This window comes from Nuphar pumila, chromosome 13, assembly GCF_984573655.1.
Source record: "Nuphar pumila chromosome 13, dmNupPumi1.hap1.1, whole genome shotgun sequence".
Lineage (NCBI taxonomy): Eukaryota > Viridiplantae > Streptophyta > Magnoliopsida > Nymphaeales > Nymphaeaceae > Nuphar > Nuphar pumila.
This window is the reverse complement of record NC_143261.1, coordinates 7,149,341-7,173,361: the sequence shown is the minus strand read 5'-3', so window position 1 is coordinate 7,173,361 and position 24,021 is coordinate 7,149,341. Positions and strand designations below refer to the sequence as shown.

Below are 24,021 nucleotides of genomic sequence, written 5' to 3'. Positions count from 1 at the left end.
TGATATGACTGACATTGGTTTCTTGAGATATTTCTTAAGTATTGAAGTTGTCTATTCGCCAAGAGGATATATGTTGTCTCAAATAAAGTTTGCAGCCCATATTGTTGCACGTTCAGAGATTACAAACGAGAAATCTACTATCACTCTTAAGTGATTAATGCCAAAATGTGAGTCTTATTGGATGATCTAACTCCTTATAAGAAGCATATTGGATCACTAATGTATTTGTCTATTACTAGACCGAATATTGCGCATCCAGTGCATACTGCAAGTCAATTTCAGCATGCGCCTATTTTAGTTTACATGAGTATTGTGTTGAGAATAGTTCGATACATTAAAAACACTATATCTAAAAGTCTATTCTTCTCCTTTTTCTCATTATTAAATTTTATTGCATATACTGATTTTGACTGTGGAGGCGATCTCCATAACTGACACTCAAATATGGTTTTTTGTGTATTCTTAGGTGATTCCCTTATATCCTGAAGTTGTAAAAAGTAGTAGAAGGTATTGTCCTCCACAAAAGCTGAATATAGGGCGATGGCTATAACAACAATCGAGGTCATGTGGGTACGATCATTACTTACCGATGTGTGAGTTGATGTCTCAGAACCTTCAAAGTTATGTTGTAACAACAAGAGGTCCATATATAGCCAAGAATCATACATTCCATGAACGAACAAATAACATCAAAATTGATTGCCACTACATTCGGAAAGAACACTTGAAGGGGACGATTGATTTACTATATGTATCGTCTTCTTCACCGAGGCTCTTCCTCTACCACAATTTCTTTTTCTTTTTAACAAAGTTTCGATAATCTCATCATAAGTTTAAGTGAGTGTTAAAATATGTTGTATGGATGTTTATATATATATATATAATCAGGGGCTTTTTAATCATTTCATATCATGTAATAGGGACAACCTAGTAGGGGCTGTATGAACTTTTTAGGGTCTTTATTTTTATTTTTATTTTTTAACTGTTACAGTCAATAAAATTGTTGGAGCAGTCCAACTAGCTGTTGGATTGTTCTACAACTGTTGGAGGCGGTCCAACTACTTGGACTGCCTCCCTTCTTCTCTCTTTTTTGGCTCTATAAATAGAGCTCTCCCTTATATGAATATATGCTTTTCTAAGCATTGTTTGAAAGAAAGCAACGAACGAGGAGAGAGAGGCTCTGAGGGCTGCAGAGAAAACCCAATACAGGTCTTCGTGTTTTGCTTCTCATTAAGTAGGCTTCTGTACAATGATTAGGGTACGAAAATACCCATTACATGTTATACAAATATTACAACATGCCATTAATGAGCATGTGTTAATAAACAAGATAAGTTGGGTCTGAGATCCAGACCCAGTCGTGAATGATGTCTTTTTACCCTCCCTCAAGGTGTACATGGTTTTTAACCATGAACAACTTGCCTTTTAACATCCAAAATCGGTCCTTGATAAGTCCTTTTGTAAGCAGGCCAACAACTTGATCAGCAGTCCGAACATATTCTGGTTCAATTTCCTTTTCTTCGACCTTCTGTCTTACAAAATGTTGATCAATTTCAGTATGTTTGGCACGACTGTGTTAGATGGGATTGAATGACATGTTGATAGTACTTTGATTGTCACACAAGAGAACGCTTTTGAAAATCGATTCTCCTACTTCTGTCAACAGATGTCTGATCCATGTTACTTCAGCTGTAGCTGCTGCCATTGATCTATACTTTGCTTATGTGCTCAACCTCGCTATGACTTTTTGCTTCTTACTGCTCCAGGAGACAAGATTTAGGCCAATAAAAATACAGTATCTTGAAACTGATTTACGCTCATCTAGATCTCCTGCCCAATCTGCATATGTGTAAGTAAGAAGCTCATGCATGTGATGGCCATGCATACTCTTTCTGTATTGAAGACCATCTCCAATAGTTCCCTTCAAATATCGAAGAATGCGTTTAACAACTTCCATATGCCCAATATGTGGTTCATGCATGAACTGAGATACCTGATTGACAGAATAGACAATGTAAGGCCGAGTGAAGGTAAGATACTGAAGCATTCCTACTATCCTGCGATATCTTGTAGGGTCCTCATACAGATCTCCATCTTGGGAACTGAGTTTCTGATGAAGTACACTGGGTGTGCTTATAGACTTGCAATCAGTCATACCTACCTTGCTAAGAACATCGACGGTATACTTATGTGAAGTGAGTGTCATGCCTTCAGCAGTCCTGTCAACTGCTACTCCAAGAAAGTATCACAATTTACCAAGATCCTTCATCTTGAATCTATGATTCAGAAGTTCTTTAACCTGTTGAATATGTTCATTAGAGTTACCTGTTCAACATATATCAATAACAGGGTAACTACATCTTTGCATTTGAATATAAAAAGCGAATGGTCGAGAAGAGACCGAATAAAGCCATATTTTTCTACTTCAAGCAAAAAACTGTCAAACCAAGATCGAGATGCTTGCTTCAGACCATATATAGCTCTCTTTAACTTGCACACGTATTCTTTAGAGTTTCCTTCTGCATACCCAGTGGGTTGCTCTATGTATACTTCCTCCTTTAGAGTTTCATATAGAAACACATTTTTCACATCCAGTTGACCGAGAGTCCATTGGTGTTCAACATCCAATGCTAGTATGCTGCGAATAGTGCCCATTTTCACGACCGGACTGAAAGTCTCATCATAATCTTGTCCTTGCTCCTGTGTGAAGCCTTTAGCAACCAACCTAGCCTTGTATTGTTTGATAGTCCCATCCGGCTTATACTTTATCTTATACACCCACTTTGATCCAACCACATTTCGATCGTGGGGTCTGGGAACAATATCTCAAGTCCCACATTCATGAAGGGCCTCCATTTCTTCGTTCATAGCTTCAATCCATCTCTTAGAATTTATTGTTTGATAAAATGTTGTGGGTTGATCCTCCTTGCCCAAAGAAGCTAAGAAGAGTTGGAAATCCATTGTAAAATTCTCATAACTAACCCACCTATCAATAGGATGTCGAGATCGGGTAGACCTTCTATGAATAGGTGATTGAATGAAAACAGGAGGATTCTGCTCCTGATTAGAGCTGAGGGGTATCTCCTTCTCACGTCGAGAGTAAACAATGCCTTTATATCTTTCTGGAGCCGATAGTGACTCAGAAATCACACTTTTCTGAGGTCTTTGCTCAGCAGTAGATACGTTTCCCTCATCTCTTTGATGACATTTAGAGGAACAAACATCATCAATACTAGAAAAGAGATCTGAGTTTAACCAAGGATGGTAAACTTCAATTTCAGGAGTGATAGCATTATGACCAAAATTTGATTCGTCAAACACAATATTTCTGGATATTTTGATGTGCTTGCTTACAGGATCATAACATTTGTAGCCTTTGTAATCATTAGCGTATCCAACGAATCTGCACTTTAAGGCCTTATCCTGAAACTTATGCCGCATTGAACTATCAACATGAACATAACATACACACCCGAATACACGCAAATCATGATAATTTGGATGCACACCATGCAAAGAGAAATAAGGTGATTTGTTTTCCAAGATGTTCATGGGCAATCGATTTATGACATAGACTGTTGTATGAAAGGCTTCTGTCCAGAAGGTAACTGGAAGATTACTATCATGCATCATGCTCATTGCACTCTCGACAATATGGCGATGCTTTCGTTCAGCAATCCCATTTTGTTGAGGTCTATGAGGGCAAGACACCTGCCTACTTATCCCGTTTGTCTGGAGGAAACTAATAAAGTCATTTGAGGAGAATTCACCCCCTCCATCACATTGGAAACAAATGATATTCTCAGAGAATTGATTTTGAACAAAGAAATAAAAGTTCTGAAATAACTTAAAGATTTCAGATTTATTTTTCATAAAGAAAATCCATGTGTATCTAGAATAGCTATCAACAAAGATGAGATAATATTTAGTGTCAGACATGGAAGAAACTGGAGTCGGGCCCCAAACATTTTAACATATAATCTTGAATGGTCTTGAAGCTCTTTTATTAATGGAATGAAAAAGAAGAACATGACTCTTACACTGAAGACAACTAGAACATTTTTTATTGTCGACACTTAAACTTAGACTTGACTTGGAATAAGACTACTTGAAACAAGCTTATCAATAAAACGACTACTACGATGACCCAGACAACCATGCCAAAGATTCGGCTCAATACATTTAGAAAGATTAAAAACACTCTCAGGAGGAACTGAGGATGATGGCGTGAGCTTCAAGGTGGAATCAACAGACTGAATACCAGATGAAGGATTCTCTTGGAACACATACATATTCTCTTGTCGTTTTCCTTCAGCGAACGTTTTCCTCGTGTGAAGGTCCTTAACACAAACAGAGAAAGGAGTAAACTCGACTGAAGCATTAATGTCATCTACAAGCTTAGAGACAGAAACAATATTTTTCTTGATATTAGGACCATGGATGACATTTGAAAGAGCAAGAGAAGAGTTGAACATAGGAATTACAAAGTTTCCAATGTGCGAAATATGGTGGTGAGACCCATCTCCAGTGACTATATTATTTCTACCAACATAAAGAACAAGATTTAGGAGCTTACCAGCATCACCAGTGACATGAGTGGCTGCACCAGAATCAACATACCAAGTGCCTTGATCATTCTGTTTGATATTTAATTCAGCCAAAGCAGACAATAACAATTCTTTGACTTCTCCACTATTTTTCAATGTATCTGTTTCCTTTCTTGTCTCCAATTGCTTTCCTCTATTTTGCGAGTTAAACCAACAATTTACCTTTATGTCCCCTTTTGTTGCAGAGAAAGCAGGTAGGTATTGTCCTTTGCCTTTGCAGATTAGGAGGCATACTAGGAATAGGTAATATTCTACGAGCTCCTTGTCCATTCCTCTCTTGACTTCCTCTTTCTCTAGATTCATACCTGCCACGTCCACGACCATAGGCGACTCTTGTGACAAGAACGTCGTGGGCTCCAACGGGGTTGTGATTACCTTCAGAGAATCCTTTTAAAGTCATCTCATACTGTAAGAGCTTAGCACGAAGATCTTCAAATGTAGGTAAGTCTGACAAACACAGAAAGGAAGTAACCATCATATGATAATCGGGTCCCAACCCGTTCAAGGTTTGTTGCACCATATCTTTGTCGTTAACCGCGCATCCCACTATAGCAAAATGATCTGTGATGGTTTTCATTTTGTTTAAGTACTCCATGAGAGTCATGGAGTCCTTTCTCAGCATTTGAAATTCTTTCTTTAAAAATAAAACTCTTGCCTGAGAAACTGCTGAGCGAGACGATGCCATAACTGCATAGTTGTGCAGTCATCGGGGATTGCCACAAGCACCTCCTGTGACAGGGTGAAAATGATGTAGGCAACCAAAGCCTGATCTCGTTTCATCTAGGATATATATTCTGGATTTCTGACGAAAGTAATGGAAGTGTCACCCTCCCCGGTCTTGCCATCTTGTGATATGAACTCTGGAGGAACATAAACAGAGCCATCTAGATACCCAGAAAGATCCTGACTTCTTATGAATGAGATGATTTGTCTTTTCCATGTAAGAAAATTGGAGTTATTCAGTTTTTCTGACACAAGTTGGCTAAGAAAGTTGGAAGAAAGTACAAATTGAGAAAAAGAAAAAGAATCCATAGGTAATTGAAGGTAGAAGGAAAAGAATATTGGAGTAGAACAAAAATAGTCAGAAACAAAGGTCATAACCAATACGAAATTTCAGAAAACTCAGAACTTGGCTGCCTTTTTTTTTTACAGCAGACCCGAGTCAGAAAACAAAGTTATGCAGTAAACTGATCTGAATAAAGATCAGTTAATGAGAAGCAAAACAGAAACACGTTATTTGGATATAATGTGTTTTTTTTTTTGAAAGATGCAAAGCGCTGAATCTGATTTTTGGATGAAACGATATTCTAAAATGTAAAGAAAAGAAATCTGAATTTGTCCTTACTTTTCTGAAGAAGATGAGGAACAATTTATGAAGTCACACAAGAATTTGGTCTTGCGTGACCATATGGAATCACGTCAAACAGCGTGAAAGGGAAAAGTAAATGCAAAATAGAGAAGGTGCAGACTCTGATGACGATTAAAGGAAAGAGGATGATGATTAATGGTGGGTGACGATTAAAAGTGAAAAGGGATTGACGAGATGTAGACCTTAGAGATAGGAGAAAAAAAACAGAATACCTTAGATATAGGGAAGCAACGAGGGAGGAGAGAACCTGGATCTGTTAATGAAAGGATTACCGTGGAGGAAGACGTTAAAGAGAGAACCTGGAACCTGTTGCTCTGATACCATGAAAGAAAGCAGCGAACGAGGAGAGAGAGACTCTGAGGGCTGCAGAGAAAACCTAATACAGGTCTGCGCGTTTTGCTTCTCATTAAGTAGGCTTTTGTACAGTGATTAGGGTACGAAAATACCCATTACATGTTATACAAATATTACAACATGCCATTAATGATAAGTTGGGTCTGGATCCAATCGTGAATGATGTCTTTTCATTGTTGTGGTTCAATACATTTTATATTTTTAAGTTGTTTTCTTTGTGACTTGTGTCTAGTGATTATCTCCTTTGTTGAGATTGTGATTGGCCCATTAATGACTATTAATTGTGCTCTCTTGTAGCCTCTTGGCATTCTATTGTATTAGTATTGTTTCATTTCATTGACCACCCTTGTGTGTGTGTGCACACACGCACAATGATGTGACCGGAGATGTATCTCTTTTTGAACATGTTTGGACTGATCCGATGATAAAGTTGAACCAGATTCCTGCATCAGGGATCTGCTTATTTGATCCAGAGTTTTGGAAGAGCAAAAAATGGAGTTTCATCTCGAAATGGTGCTTTGTTTTGCTTTGGGGAGGAACTGCAGATTTTCAAGGGCATTGATGCAAAATTATTAATATTTGTCCTCATATTTAAATTATTATTTTTATATCTGCAATGTTCAAGTGGCCTGATTTGCATTTATCATGCATTGGTTCTGCTAGATTAGGGGTTATTTCAATGTCGCATCATTGTGTCGCATTATGTTTCAGTGACTCCTTGTTGCCTTCGTTTATCACTTAATGATATTTCCTTTAAATAATGTTAAAACTTCTGCAGTAATATGACTGGTAGGAGTTTATGCGGCGTACTTATTAAGTTGTTCACTTCTGATGGTTGAACAGGTTCAGAAAACGGTATGGTTTCCTGTTTGAGGAGGAACTTCCTAAAGAACAAGAGGTAAGCCTTCATATGACATCAAAAGGATGAAACTTGTATTACTTACAAGTTCATTATTTTTTACAATCACTATGATTGTTAATCAGAAGCTGCAGAAGATGCTCAAGAAGTCAAAGGACCCAAAATCCATCCAGGAATTGAAAAAACACATCTCTTGGATAGTAAGTATTTGGATAATTCTAAAATTATATTTTAGCTTGTTTGTGCTACCTGCAGAAGGATCAGAGAGTGACATCTGTCTTTATCTTAGTTTCTTGATGTCTATTGTTGATGCTATTTTACTATTTTTTAATGGCTGTCCAGCTTATTTGATGGATCTTTTTCTCTTCCGCTTAGTCTTGGGTGCTGCAAGTAAAACATCACCTTGATACTTTGTTAAGAAGTTCTTTCTAATAGATGATAATGGGCTGAAGGTTACATTTAGATAAACGGATTTTATTTTTGTTATTGAAACCTCAACCTGAACTGGAGCTTTCCATTGTCATAATCTTGTGTATCGTAGAGAAAAGATGAATTTATAAAGTAGAATGGAGAAAGATGCTTAGTTCTCCATCAGGGGACACGGGTCCCTTATGAAAGCTTGACTTTGAAATTAATACAGGAGATTCTAGTGGGTGTTGCGCATGATTTCACATGAATGTGCGTCTGTTGCAAGTTGTGTCACATAGATGCGGGTGTAAATGTGACACTTTAAAAAAACTTGGGTACGGGGGTGCGAGGAGTATATATATATATATAATTTTTAACATTTTTAAGTTAACACTAATAAAATAAAAACAATTATCATATCATCAATTCATCATGTATAAATTCATGCAGCAAATCAAATTAACAATCTACAATTGTTATTTCTCGTCAATAAAAGATAACACCGCAATTAAATCAACCTAAATATATTATGGCTACACTAAGTGAATTAAGAAAACATGAAACAATCAAACAAGTCAAGCAGAAAAGAATTAAATTATACTAATAAAAGAAACAAACAATGGATAATTGCATATCAAAAGTATATCATACACAATGTATATGACGGTGAGGTAATGATCCTAATAATTGTATGCTTTATATTCAAGTTCATCATAAGAAGAAAGAGTATGCTCAGTTAAGCCCTTGCACCAACAAGGAGATGATGAAAATGAAGAAGAAGAAAGAGAAGGGGAGGAGGAGGAGGAGAAGGAAGAATAAGAAGAAAGAGTGGAGGAGGCAGAGGAGGAGAAGGAAGAATAAGAAGAAAGAGTGGAGGAGGCAGAGGAGGAAGGATGTAACGTCCCCAAGCTGACTCAAAAAAATGCAGAATTTTTTTGTTTTTTTTTAAACGAATACATATTTTAAATCATTGCGGAAAGACAACCCATGGATTTGGGGCACATTACAGATTTTATATTCGCCAAACCAACATCCATTCAAAAACATAAATTTATTCAAGTCATAAATTTAAATTCAATGTATTTAACTTAATAACCCAATTTAAAGTTTAATCAATTCCAAAAGAAACAGTCAACTCCTATAACAGTTAGAATCCGGGCCACCTAAATCATAAATTGTCGTCCTCTCTATCAAGCCGGTCCCTCCATCACTTTGCTTAGTTAAGACTAAGTCTTAACACATGAAAAAGGTTTTTAAAAACGGGTAAGAACCGAAGTTCTCGTACGAGATCCTCTCAAAATCCAGCAGTAAGAAAAGAAGCATACATTAAATCAAACATAAGTTTAAAAGGGTTTTAACTCATAATTCACACTTTTTTATAGGCTTGTAATATGGACCAATTTAATTTCAGGAAATCACAATTTGCATGTTACATAAACCAAAGTGAATGCATGGACCAAAGCTTAATCAATGCAGATTTCATGAGTGGTTTTTTGTCTTATTGTTAATCATTGCTTTTGAATGCATGTTCATACTTAATGCAACACATTTAAGTTTCATCTTATATAAAACCTGTAGATACTAAAAACGAGTCAAATCTCAAGATCTAAGGCAGCCCTAATTGTATATCTCAATCACACAATTGTATTTTATTAACTAGGTCCCACACATGTCCTTCGACTAGTATTGAGAATCATCATCCTAAGTCGAAACATTAGTAATCATCACCTAATGTTGGGACAACAAGGGCATTATCATCCTTTGATGCCACTTTCTTGGTATACCAATAACTTCAGCCGAGTTAGACAACACCACTCTTAGGCAAAATTGTGAAAGTTTCCTACAACCGTGGATAGAAACACGAACCACTCATCGGGTTCTTGGGGTAAACAATACACACGACGTTCAATATCCTCATGGTCCCCCATGACCGCCATCCAAAGGCCCCACCATTTCAGAGGGCAATTAAGGAAGAAAAATAAATTACACTGTTTGGGTATCTTATACCATTATTAAATTATTAAGGGTTCTTCACACAAGAACAATATGCAAATCAACATGCATTATCCGATCGGGCCTTTACCCCCGTCGATTATAACAGTGTAATACTTGTGCCACATTGTCAGAAGCATTATAAATCAACATATCAATGCATTTCACAATTTATTATTTTAAGAACTTACAAGCATATGGCCTCCAAAGCCTTACAAGTGGTTCAATCATAACCACTATACAATTTAATACACTTAAATAACAATACAAATTTAAGTGAACACCAAACTCACGTGAACAAGAGAATACCAATTTGTATTCACATTAATCTCATCTGAAATGCATACTTGTGCATGTTTGTGGCTACAAGAAATCAGATGCATAATCAAATAAAAACCCAGATTTAATTGAACTAAAAATCCAGACTTAATATGCTTCAATCTAGACCCGATTTATTCAATTTAAATCTCAGATTCAAATTGCTTCACGAGAAATCAGATTTTTTTTTCTTAATTAAATTCAGACTTGTCAAATAAAAACCTGGATTTTTATTCAATCTAAAACCAGACTTAATTAAGCAAGATAAACTCAGATTTTTATAATCAAGTACAGATTTAAATCGTGCTTTAAGCAAGATCTCAAGTTCATGCAATTAAATCCAGATTTATGTTAATAAAAGAAATCAGATTTTATTAAGTTTTATTACAAAGTTTCCAAAATGTGCTGCTGAAACAGTTCTTTATATATATATTCAAGCATCTGAATACTGATTTTTTTCAAGCATCAAAACACAGATTTCAAATCTAATAGCAACACACAGAAAATACAGATTTTGAATCTACTGTCAAAGCTCAAGAAAAATATATGGATTTGAATCCACTAGCACCCACATCAAACTACATATTTTTAATCTGATGTCAAAACTCATAAAATACAGATTTATAAAAAGAACACATGGACATAAGCATCAACAGACTCACATGTACATAAGTATTACCAAAACCACATGTACATAGGCATCCTTAAAAACTGCATGTACATGGCATCATCCAAAACAACATATACATGTGCGCAAAAACACACACACTTACCTCTTCACCATTAAAACACATACATCATGAAAATTGTATGTAAATATGCAGCAGCATTGACTCAGGTACATAGGCTTTTTAGAGGAAACGCATATACCTCTACATATACAGGTTTGCATAACAGCAAATATACATAGCTAACAAAAAAAACAAAACACAAGCAAACAACCTAATGATATGCGTGAAAATCCCAACACACAGTATATCCAGATTTGCAGGAGCAACGCAATACATAGAAACAATTAAATTGTACCTGTTCTCAGTAAAATAACAAACAACATACAGGGGGAATATAGAATTTTTGCGTGAATCCTAAAACCCATTCCAATCCCTATCAAATAGAGTTTTTATGTTTTTGAATTTGAACCCTAAGGAGAGCATCTCTCAAACAAACTTTTTTTTTCTAAAATCCAATGTGAACCTCTCCTTCACCGCCCTCTCTCTCTCTCTCTATAGTTGCCCTCACTTTCTTTCTCTTGTTACCCCCTCTTGTTCTCTCTCTCTCTCTGCCCTCTCTCTCAAATCAAGTCTTTTGTTTTGAGAGAGAGGAGTCACGCCCACTTATATAAAAGGGGAGATGCCCTTTTCTTTTGTTAGAGAGGAGACATCCCTTATAAAAAAAGAATTTAGGAAATATACCTTTTCTAATTACAAGTTTACTTGATATAATTTTTTTTTGATAAAATTTACTTAAATGGGTTTTAAAATTTTAAAACTCTAAATAGCCTATGGACCATGGATCCCATTCACTGGGTCCACAATCCAACTAGGGTCCATAGCCTGCGCCAACCTTCTATACATATTCAAATAATATTATATTATTATTTTACACCAAAGTTGCATGAATCATTATTAATTGTAAAAAAAAGTTTTAGAAAATTACGAGATATTACAAAGGAGGAGGAGGAGGAGGAGAAGGAACAAGAAGAAGAGAGGAGGAGCCGGAGAAGGTAGAAGAAGAAAGAGAAGAGGAGGAGAAAGGAGGAAAAGGAATAAGAAGAAGAAAGAAAAGAGGAGGTGGCGGAGGCAGGAGGAGAAAAAAGAACAAGAAAGACATGAGGAGATGGAGAAGAACAAAGACCGGAGGACGAGGAGGCGGGGAAGGAAGAAAAGACAGGAGGAGAAGAAGGAAGAAGAACAAGAAAGAGAGGAGGAAGAAGTGGAACAAAGAAAAAGATGTACCTATTTCATCGTCGTTGTTGTCGTTACCGCTGTCGGAAGAAGAGAGGAGGAGGAGTTGGGGAGGGGGGGAGGATCGTGCCCTAAACCCCCCATTTTAATTTTTTTGGACAAATATAACCTTGGATACGGGTTGATCACAGCCAGGGATATTTGACCGCACCTGTTGCGGCAAATTTTGATATTTGCCGCACCGTGTGTCACACCCGCGTTGCGTCGCATCGACAGGGTGCAGTGACCTAAATGATGAGTCTATGCGACTCAGGTTGCAAGTTAGGTATCGGGCATTTCATCCTAAATCCCAAATTTTCACAGTGAGAGGTTTTCTGCTCTGGTTTTGAGTTGCACCTTGTCGATATATAATAATTAGTTTTGTGGTGAAGTGGGATTTACCAACCAATGCACTGCAAATAGCAAGTTGGAAAGCTGAGATGAAAGGAGCATATATTATATGAATTCAACCTAATAGTCAAGTGCATTCGTTCATATAGGCTTTGACTATTTGGTTGGAAGTTATATAGGAAGATATGAGTGGCTGGCTAAATGCTTTGATTTTCATATTAGGTCTCGCTAGTACCAGCAATAGCTTTTGGAGAGGAGCTTCTTATAAGGAAATATCTAACCCAAGAACTGCAGATCCTACATAGTAGCTAGTCGTTCACTGTCACACACTCAATGATCTCACAACATTGCAGTCCCATCCATGTTTGTCAGGCACATAGGCAGAGGTATAACCAGGCAAAAGGTCTATGTGGATGACTTTTTGCTTTTAGTGTTGTGGATATGATGCTAAAGAAGAAAAAGATAATGTTGCAGAAGTGTTGAAAGACTTCTTATTTGGGCATACTTGTTTTATGTTGCTAAGGACAAGTGGAAGATGAATTCTCCAGCTTGTCTGAATGAAGGTACTGAGATTTAGTTCGTTTAGACTCCTCCATCCTAACCAAGTGGAGTTTCTTGTTTGTTGGTCAAAGTAGATGATGGTGATGCCTTGTTGTGCTTTAGAGGTGGCATTCATTCTTCCTGCTTAACACTTAACCTACTCAAAGTACTTTTTTTTCCTTTTTTAAAGTCTTATGTTGTGCGGATTACTCTTGCCCCACTTTCTCATTGGGGAAGTTTGAATCTCCCAACAAATGCAGGTCCACAATTTCTGATAGTTCCTTTGGTAGTTGTTTTTCATGATTTATTTTTTATTGTCCCATTTGGAATATCCAAGGAACTTTGTGAAAATGAAAATGGACTCTTGCTCAGTCGTCTCCTGGACAAAGGAGAAAATGAAGGATCAAGGCACAATCTATAGTATCCACTTCCAAAACCTAATTGAAATGCATCTATTAATTCCAAACACATGTAATGGTGGAAAAGTATTAGAATCCAACTCCTATCAAGGCTGCTTTCTATCATTGTTCTACTTCTACCTATAGGGGCTAACTTTCTTGGTTGGTAGAGCCAAGGTTGTACGTATTGTATCGTAACCCATATCGGTCGGGCCCAAAATAAGATATGTATTGTATCCTAACGTAAAAAATCCTAAATTTTGAAAAAAAAAATTCTAAAAAAAATCATAAAAAATTAGAAAAAATAACAAAAATTCTAAAAAATCATAACACAAAAAAAGAATGATGAAATGCACAAAATGCAACCATAAAAACACATGTGAAGCATTTATGTCTCTATGAACTACATAACACATCATCAATCATCAAATCTCACAAGAACAATGCAAAATAGTATTATCTTCAATTAAGAACATGCCACAAGATTCATCAAAAAACAAAAAAAAAACAAGTTTATGAATACTTAACAGCTACAAATTACAATACATAACCAAGTTTTTAAGAAGTATATAACCAATCATCATCATCGTTATCTTCTTCTTGTTCTTCTTCTTTTCCTTCTTTGACATTCAAATCATCCCCAATATACGTGGAGGTCTTTGTCATCTACGTCTTGAGATCCCTTCACATTTATCCATTGAATGTTTTTTTTACCTTAACCCACTTCTTTGGGTGAAAAAATGGTGGAAATTCACTCTTACTTGACGAAATCACAAAAACCTTTTTCCTAACACAAAGATCAGCCCCCAAAACGGTCTCACGACTCCTAGGGTGTGCGGGAAGCTCTCTAATATGTTCTACACGAATGAGGGTTTCGGCCCTCAAAAACCCTTTAAAACCCAAAAACTTAAAACCCCTATTTTGCCCTTTTTAAAGTCCGCTGTTACCATACCATGCAATACGGTATGGCCCTGTATCATACAATACATACGATACACACCCGTATCGAGATACGAGTGTGTATCGTACTGTGCCCTTGCATCGATACGATACAGACAACATTGGGTAGAACTATCTCAAATGTCAGTTCCACAAGTGCTAGTGCCAACACCAAGTAGGGAATAGGTGGGCATGGACCACAGTACTGTGCTGGTAGGTCAATCTTGAAAAGAAGACATTATTATCTTCATTGTATGTCTGACCCAATCCATTTGTATAATGGATCAGGTCCAGATCCAGTTCATGTATTGTAAATTATTATTTTGTAAAAGGGTATTTTCGTACCCTAATGTTTACACTTTATGTTAAATAGAATGAGAGGGCAGTCACGATCGACTGAACCCTCCTTTCAGCTGGAAATTTCTCTCTCCCTCTCTTCTCTTCTCTCATCGTAGATTAGGGTTTCATTCTTTCATGGTATCAGAGCAGGGCGTGGATCTGCGTGAATCTGTGTGAAGAAAGCAAGGCGTGGATCTGCGTGAAGAAAGCACAGCGTGTGCATCAGCGTGGATCTGCATCAGCTATCTGCATGAATATGGGTGTGAATACCCAGCGTAAATACCCAGTGAAGAATGTCTGGTCGTGAATCAGCGTGATTTCAGCCTGCGTGAAGAAAGAAAGCCCAGCCTGCGTGAAGAAAGCCCATCTGCGTGAAGAAAACCCAGCCTGAGTCTGCGTGAGCCAATCCCAGCGTGAATCCACCAGCGTCAGCAGAGTGAACTTATCAGCCGTGAATCCCAGCGTGAATCTGTGTGCCGTGATTTGAATCTGTGTGGTAAATCTCTGTGAATCTGTGTGGTATTGTGGCCCTCAAATACCTAGCGTGAATCTGTGTGAAGAAAATCTATGTGAAGAAAATCTGTGATTTCTTTCAGCCGTGTGTTACAGCATCAATCTGTGTTTTCTTTTCAGCCGTGATTGCTTCTTTGTGAAATCAGGTTCATCAGGTTTAATCCCTGCTGTTTTCCTGCTGTTTTTCCTACATTTAATCTCTTGATCTGTGGTTTAATCCCTGCTAACCATTGTTAATCTCTTGATCTGTGATTTCCTTTTCCTTTCTGCTGTTTTTCCTGCTAATCACTGCTAATCATTGTTAGCCATCTGTCATATCTTATCTGTCTTTTTCTGTTAGCCGAGTTCTTTGTTCTTCATACCTAAGTGTCAGTTCAAGCATATTCATCAAATGGAATTTACTCACGGGCAATCATTCCTGTCCTCAAGTTTTCTTGGTCAACAAGTCTCTGAAAAATTGAATAACTGTAATTTCTTGACCTGGAAAAGACAGATTATTCCGTTTATAAAAAGTCAGGACCTTTCTGGTCATCTGGATGGATCGGTCCCACCGCCTCCAGAATTTCTTTCGCAAGAAAAGGTGGATGATAAAGGCGAACAATCTGTTGTTTTTCACAAGAATCCAGAATATGTTGCTTGAATGAAGAGAGATCAATCGCTAGTGGCATATATCACTTCAACTCTTTCACAGGAGGTCCTTATTGCTCTTCCTGATGATTGTTCGGCAAATGAACTGTGGGATATGTTAGTTCAAACATATTCACAAATTTCTGAGGCAAGAATTATGTTTCTTAAGCGAGAATTTCAAATGCTGAAGAAAGATTCCATGTCTATTATGGAATACCTGAATAAAATGAAAGGCACCACAGATCAGTTGGCGGTTGTTGGGTGTCTCGTCAGTGAAAAAGATAAAGTACAACAAACCTTGAGTGGATTGGGGCCAGATTATCATGTTATGACGACAACCTTACTATGTTTACCAGAACTTCCAAAGTTTGAAGATCTTCGTGCAAAACTGCTGCAATATGAGATGAATCTGAAAGGTTCCTCTGAAGCTTTTCATGAGAATTCCGGAACACAAGATGTGCTGGCTATGGGAATGAGTTATGGTCAAGGTAGAGGAAATTCTTTTCGAGGAAAAGGAGGACAAGGGAGAAATAACTATGGAGGTCGTGGCATACTTTCTTGTTGCACAGGAAACAGGTGGGAATGGGTCTTTGTCCCTGAACATTGGGTGTTGAAAGTATGCCACGACCTCCATAGTTATCTTCATTGTATGTCTGACCCGATCCATTTGTATAATGGATCAGGTCCAGATCCAGTTCATGTATTGTAAATTATTATTTTGTAAAAGGGTATTTTCGTACCCTAATGTTTACACTTTATGTTAAATAGAATGAGAGGGCAGTCACGATCGACTGAACCCTCCTTTCAGCTGGAAATTTCTCTCTCCCTCTCTTCTCTTCTCTCATCGTAGATTAGGGTTTCATTCTTTCAAATCTAACCCTAGTTGCCATTTCTTAGAAAACAGTTCTTTCTCACTCTTTATCCAATGCCAGTCCTGCATTTCTGGGATTAGAGAAAGTAGGGCAAGGGTTGGGGAACAAGATCAAGGATAAACTCGTCAACTGAATAGTCAATGGAGAAGAATTGATGTTGCTTTTCCAGGGGAACGGAGATAGAGGGAAGGAGATATGGGGCTAGTGAGTGGCAAGTTTTTGGTGCCTTCTATGTGCTATCAGTCACTCGTCCCATCACTTTTCCTTTCTGTCAAGGTCTAACTTTGCAAAGCTCATGAAAAAATACACTTACAATGACGAAACAAAATAAAAGGGTACTAATAACATGAAATAATTTGTATCTCATGGATCCTTAGAAGTGCATAAAAATGGCCACCATAAATCTCAAATGCTTCTTCTGAATAATGGAGTAATAGGTAAAAAGACTTTTCTTAAATTTGATTCTGTTCTTCTCATCCAAAAGAATTCATGATTTGGGAAAATCTTTTCACAAGCAATTCATTCTTCTCTTTTTAGCCTCTTTCTTAGCACTGTTTGTGTTTGCCTCATCATTTGTAATGAAGTTGAATGCAATTTAGTTTGTATTCATTGTTGCTTTTTTAAGTTGTTTTGTGACTAAGCCTTGTGCTTGTAAGTGTCTCAAGTTTAAAAATTAAGCCGCAAAATTGAAAAACTGCTTACCATCCATGCTGCACTATGAGACTATGTTTCTGATGTGCGTTCTCAGAATGATCTACATGCATGAAATCTCAAGATCATGTTGTCCATTTTCATACAGTTCCAATTTCCTATGTATGTGCAATGTGAAAATGAAATTCCCATGAAACAAAATGCCCTAAAGCTAAGAATCTTTTATTTCTAATGATATTGCCATTTTTTTTACTATTGCTGTTAAATCAGAATCATATCTGTACACCTAATAGAAACTAAGGTATCAAATCAAATCCTAAACTAATCAGAATCATATCCATACACCTAATAGGAACTAAGGTATCAAATCAAAACCTAAACTAAAGCAGATGAGCAATTTTGAAAGCGCCCCTATAATCTCACATTGTTTCTGCTTGTCATTCTGACTTAACAAAATTTATTTATTGTCGTGACATTCATGAAATAACCATTAAATTTTAATGAGACCTGAACTAGACATCGGTTATCAAAAATATTGTTGCATGAAATGAACACTTTACCCACGTAACATAAGAAAGAGGCTGCGCTCTGTTAAATAAGGGAAAAAGAAAACAACATTTTAACTGCATTATTCGAATTTAAACTGCATCATTTTCGTTCTAGCTAAAAATTGCATGCAGCTGTATGATGTCCGCCTCTTGTTTATTTTTGATCTTATGGAAGATACGGAGATTTGTTGTTGTTTAACTGTTTCTGCTCCTTGATATTTTCAATGCCATTGTAACGACCCCAATCCATACCCTTTAAAAAATGCGGAATATTTTTTATTTTTTTTCTAAGAGTCGCGGAAACCTTCCCAGAGATCTGGGGTCCTCACAGTTCCACTTTCCATTGGATAGCCTATCCACCACAAACGAAGTTGCAATTATCATCCATATCAACCAACTAAAACCTTTTTTATTAATGAGTAAGAAAATTTCAAAGACAAGGTTTTCTTCAATTGAAAGTAAAGTAACAATTGCAGAAATTAAAAGAACTAAAAGACAAAAGAAAGAGCCAATATATCCTCTACTGAAGCTGACAAGCCCAAGTATAACTCATCCATTCCCAGACGCATATCCAACTTCACTGTTCACCATTTCCTGTGAAAAACCAACAAAGTAGGGTGTCAGAACCGAAATTCTGAGCACAGCTACTTCTAAAGAAACCAGGTGAGAGAAAGAACATGGATAAGATTTCATGCAGTGATTTGAGTGAGTATAGATATAAAATTTGCAACATTTAAATATCCATAACTACCAATAATTGCATTTACTCACCAGTCAAGAACAGTAAACAGTGTCATATATCAATAACTAAATGATCAAACCTTTCAGCATGATTTCACAAAGTAAGTCATATGCTACCAACAAATGATGTCATGATATCAAGAATGAGTCAAACATGCATGATCTAATGCATAACAGAAAAATTATGATTAGGTGCAATACATGATTTCTTCTGTTATCTTTCATTTAAGTTCCATCTTTCCATATGCATGCCCTATTAAATGCACACATCTTTAAGTTTCTCTTTTTAATTACTGTGGCCCGCGGATACACCAAACGGGTACAAACCCCGAGGTCAAGTAGGTTCCCAGGGTAGCTTAACACACAATTTGTATTTTATTACTGGGTTCCAACTTAGCCCTCGACCGATATCAGGAAACAACACCATCCATCGAAACATTAGACCTCCACATCTAATGTCGGGGACACAAGGGACACCCCACGCCCACAAGTGCCACTTCCTTGGTACCATAAACTCACAGCTGTGACTAACACACCACTCCCGGGTAAAGTGGCGGACTCTCCCTAAAACCGTGGCCAGGAGAAGAACCTCAATATCGGGTTCAGGGGCAACAACGCACACGAAGTTTTTGTATCCTCACAGTCTCCCCAAGACCAGATATCTAAGATTCTCATACTCCAGATGAGATATCCCAGAAAGTATATTACACTGTTCTTATTAATTATATTTTGATTTAATTCTATTCTTTAAGTTTGCAACACAGATGCAAAAGTAAAGTGAAAACCCCGCATCCTCCCTTGCCGGGACCCATTCGGGACTCCAGCCCGTACAAACCACTAGAACAGTGTAATGATGTGCCAAACCATCTTATGTGGTTTAAGTGATGCATAGAAAAACATATGTGAAAACACGCCAAACCCACGGCTCTCCAGGCCGATGATGGTCCATTTAGGCCATCGATGCATCACATAATAAAACCAAGTAGTGTTTCATTCATAACACTAAGCCAAAATGCCAAACAGCATATATATTCATGCAAATATAAACCCAAACATATGCATGTCATAATTCATTCATATGCATTTTCAATATGTGTGTTACCTACATCACATATGGGTATTAACCAATCCATGGTTTCTTTAAGTGTATGAGTGTACATGTACCATTTCACATATAAATCCAGCATACATGTTCAAGAAGAATTACTAATAACTTTTTCAGGCTCACACTCATGCGTACCATAATCATAACAGTCAAGTGAAAGCATAAACCTTCACGGCAAGTGTTTCCAAATGCACATCCATATGTGCCAATATAACCATGGACATGAAACAACAACACTCACAAGCATGGTTTCAAAGATTCATGTGCAAGGATTCACATATTTATACCAAAATGTATGTTGTCATTCCTTGATTAATTTTATTATATCATGTGAACACCCATGCATGTAGATTCAAGCAATAAAGCATTAGTTTCATGATTGCTCATGCCCATGAAAACAACTAGACAACGATATCCAAATCAAGCATAACAAATCAAGTCTAAGCATATTAGCATTTTCATTCACTTGTATGCAAGGAGCCAGGTCTAACACGATTAGCTAGTATTTCTGAAAACTTTGACTTTAGTATGCTAAGAGGTATGCTTCCAAGTAAGTTCCAAGAGAGTATTTTACAACTACTTAATTTGTTGTGAAAGAGATGCATGGTTGGAAACAGTACTGCAAGCAGCCAAAAATGCAATGCAAGCATAATAGTTTTTCTTTAATATTGACACTGAGTATAAAGCCATTGATTAAGACTACTGTAGTCAAATGAACACTTATAAAAGAATTTCTATACATAAAATGACTTATAGTTTATTTACAATTGCCTTCTAATTCTCAATGTTATTATCATCTTGTCCATTTGTCATCATCATCTTCACCAATAACAACACAACACTATCATCTTTTTATTTTTCTTCACTAGCACAGCCCCTACCACTCTGTCTCTCTGGTTGGCCTGGAAATAACCAGGATGGATCAATTAACCTGGGTATTACTACCACAAGGTAGCAGGAAAAATGGTTAGAACCTAGGATGCCATATCAGCATGCAAAGAACCATCTAGGCCACTTTCTTGTTGAGCTATGGCCGGATAATGATGGAAGAGAAAGAAAACCTGCATAAGAGAGAGAGAGAGAGATCAACTCCCCCGGGCATGCACAATGTTCAGTGCACTTGTGTTTACTGTAAAACTGGATTAATGCATCTAGGAATATGCTTGCAGAGTCGCATTCCTATACTCAGCATCAAGTCTTCAGTTAAGAGCCAATGTAGATACAGATTCATCAATTTAAGGTCTTGTATCAACAACTGACTTGTTAGCTTCAATTCTTTGTCCTGGAGAATACTTGAGGAATCATAGATTTTGTGCACGGTGCACAACAACAACCAAGCATAGAGCCTTGAACATGCTAAGAAATCACAGTCTTCATATGTTATCATTTACATTTATCCTCGTGTATATATATCAGTATACCTATTACACCATACGACTGACGATTCCACAAGATAGCCAAACATATAGAACAAGTTGTTGCTTTATTCACACACACAACACCTGGACCAGACTTATTTCTATTAACACTTAAAAAGAGTTCTGGGTTCCCCTAACCCATCAAGACTTCCAACATTGCACGCTTCAACAAACCTGCTGCCAATTTCAAAGTCAATGACTCAATGTTACATTGTACTCTAAAATTTAATCTCATCTTTTAGCCCGCCCTTACCTACATAAAATATCAACCCCCAGAAAATATCTCCCACATCCAACAGTCATTTACATCATTCCAACAAAGGAGAATATCACAACAATCATCTTTGAATGATGAACATTACACAGATTCAAATATTTTCTTTTTAAATTTGATATGTTAAACAAGAATGTATCAAATCTGTATGCATAAAATGAAGGATAAGTTTTATACTAAAAAAACAAAGGATCTGATACAAAAACTCAAAAAAAAGCATAAATATCTTTAGCCCTTTCCACACTATGACATGCAGCATATTGAAATACAGAAAAGTAATAAACTCACAAAAAAAATGCTAAACATCGAGAATTAATCATTAAAGAGATATAGATTTTTGCATAACAACAGGCTGAAAATAAAAGTTACATAGAAATCCCAACGGATCCTACATTATAATCGAAAATCCCCAAAAGAAATTTCGAACCACACAAGGCATACTTGAAATAGATATGTATGTAAAAGCACAACCACCTTACTACCAAAGGTTCACGGTTTGGGGCTCCCCAAGCACCTAAACCCCAGATCCTCCCCTCACGGTGGATTTCCAGCAACCATTCAGCCGAAATAACAAAGATAAAAACCCCAAAAACAAAATTTTTGTTTTGTTACTCACGGTAACCCCTCCACACACACACGTGTTCGAACCCCTCATCAGGAAAAATCCGAAACCCCCAAATCATAGATTTGGGGTTTTAGGTTTAGGGTTGACATAACCCCAAATCCTACACTCAAACCCCCACATGGAATCAAACCTATGTTCGATTCCTCACCCCGATTCCAAGGAGCACCGTACCTTATTGAAGATTTCTCCGGCGATCAACGGCGGCAATCGCGAAAGTAGGGCCGCGGCTGACGCTCCTCACTGCTGCCGTGGCCTTCGGTGGTGGCTGGTGGCCAAAGCTCCACTCACGGCTGCTGTCGTGGTTGTTGGTGGCCGAAGTTCGCCGGCGACCACCTCTTTTCCGGAGCGCACGAAAACGAGAGGGAGAGGCGAGATAGATGGGGGAAGAGATCGGGTGAAGAGAGGGAGCCCGAGTGAAGAGGGAAAACCCCCCTCTCCACTCCTTTTATCGGCCCCCTCCATGCCGAGATGGGGGGTTGGTTACGCCTTGCGTAACCCCCCTCCTGCCCCCCTTTCTTTAACTGCTGAGGATTTATCGGGCAACCCTTATCGGGTTGCCCTTTTCCTTAAAAAGGCTGTTACAGGGGGCGCGGCTCGGGTCCGGACCCGAGACCTGTAACCCGGCCCCAAATCAAATATGGATCCACAAGTTGGATCCGAATGGATCCAACTGTGGATCCTCGGATAAGTTTTAAAAATTAAAATTTTATAAAATTTGTATTTCACATTATACATATATTTTAACCCCCATCAATATGGATCCGCAAGTTGGATCCAAGTGGATCCAATTGTGGATCCTCGAATTCGCTTAATATATATATACATATATATATATATATATATGTATATTTCTATTTTATTACTAATATTAATATTATTTTAATATAACTTCATTATTTTAGTATAACGCAAATATTTAAGCGTAAATACCCCTTTATGGGTCCTGGATCCGAAATGTGGATCTAGGCCCAATTTGCATAATTTGAAATATTTTACAATAAAAATTTCGGGTTTTACAGCCATGACCCTTGTTTTATTTTCACTGCTGCAGGATAAGCAACTAAAAACTGGATCAGCAAACAAAATTGATGCTAAGATACTAGCAGAACACAAGAAAAAGGAAAGGGAAGCTGTAAAACAAGGAAAGCGGCCATTTTACCTGAAAAAATGTCAGCATTTCTCTATCTCCTGCTCTCACATGTGTGCATTCACTTTTTTTTTCGCACTTCTGTGTGCTTACTGAGTTTTACTATAAAATTGTGCAGCACAAGTGCGGGAGCAACGGATGATTGAAAAATATAATGAACTCAAGGTTTGTGGTTTCATAAAACATGCAAGGAGCAAAATTTTTTGCCTTTTCTCTTTTTAATTGGTTATTTTTCCTTCTGCTGTGCAGGCAACAGGAAAACTTGAAGCTTTCATGGCAAAGAGGAGGCGTCGAAATGCTTCAAAAGAACATCGGTTTATGCCATATCGCCGGCCTGGTGATGAGGGTGAACAGTAGCAGGCTGTTTCATGGAAGCTTAGCAACTTTACACGGTGCATGAGATTGAGATGTTCAAATGGCTACCTGAAATGCTTTGTTTTGCTTTTTGTTGCACTATTGACAATTGCAATCATGGAGGCCAGGTAAAATGAACCAAACAGTGGTTGGTTAACCATTGGGAATTTGAAAAAAGTTGAACGCAAAAATCAGAAATTCCTTGGAAACAAGATAGAAATGAAATGGGAGTTTTATTTGAAAAGGAAGACTTCATGACGGACTGTTGGCATGTGTGAGTTGTAATCTTTCCCTCCAAAATAGCAGTCTCATAAGAGACTTCTGCCATGTGTATAGGTCTGAATCTTTTTCCCCAATATCTCCTGTCTGTTTCAGTTGATTCTTATTTTTATTAGATTATATGTATTGTCACCTTAAGCTACTATTATTTTACAGCGTGTTTAGATCGGCTTAGTCAGACCATGGACTGATACCTACTTTTTGAAAATAATTATGATTTTGTTTTGTTGAAACTAATAATAAGGTTACTCTTTGAATAACTCATCTCTGGTTTCCTAAGTGGGTCATCTGTCTTGCTGGTTCTCCAACTCTTCAGTGAAATCCTCCCTGGCTGCCTTAAGTTCATATTGGTAGTAAAGTTTGGACATCTGACCCTTGTTTACAGATTAAACTAAAATTAGCCATGAATGGAACTTGCACCTCTCTAATGCAATACACAGATGTAAGCAA

The 24,021-nt window shown here is 37.4% G+C and overlaps 1 protein-coding gene across 1 annotated transcript in view; it reads left to right on the top strand.

Moving 5' to 3' along the window:
• Positions 1-23,619, top strand: part of LOC149817642 (rRNA biogenesis RRP36-like protein) — a 34,287-nt gene extending 10,668 nt beyond the window's left edge. Inside the window, exons 5-9 of the mRNA XM_089986530.1 lie at positions 7,174-7,228; positions 7,315-7,389; positions 22,843-22,960; positions 23,057-23,103; positions 23,188-23,619. Coding sequence (XP_089842656.1) covers positions 7,174-7,228; positions 7,315-7,389; positions 22,843-22,960; positions 23,057-23,103; positions 23,188-23,295 — 403 coding nt within the window. The 3' untranslated portion in view covers positions 23,296-23,619. The remainder of the gene's footprint in view (positions 1-7,173; positions 7,229-7,314; positions 7,390-22,842; positions 22,961-23,056; positions 23,104-23,187) is intronic.
• The last annotated feature ends 402 nt before the right edge of the window (positions 23,620-24,021 follow it).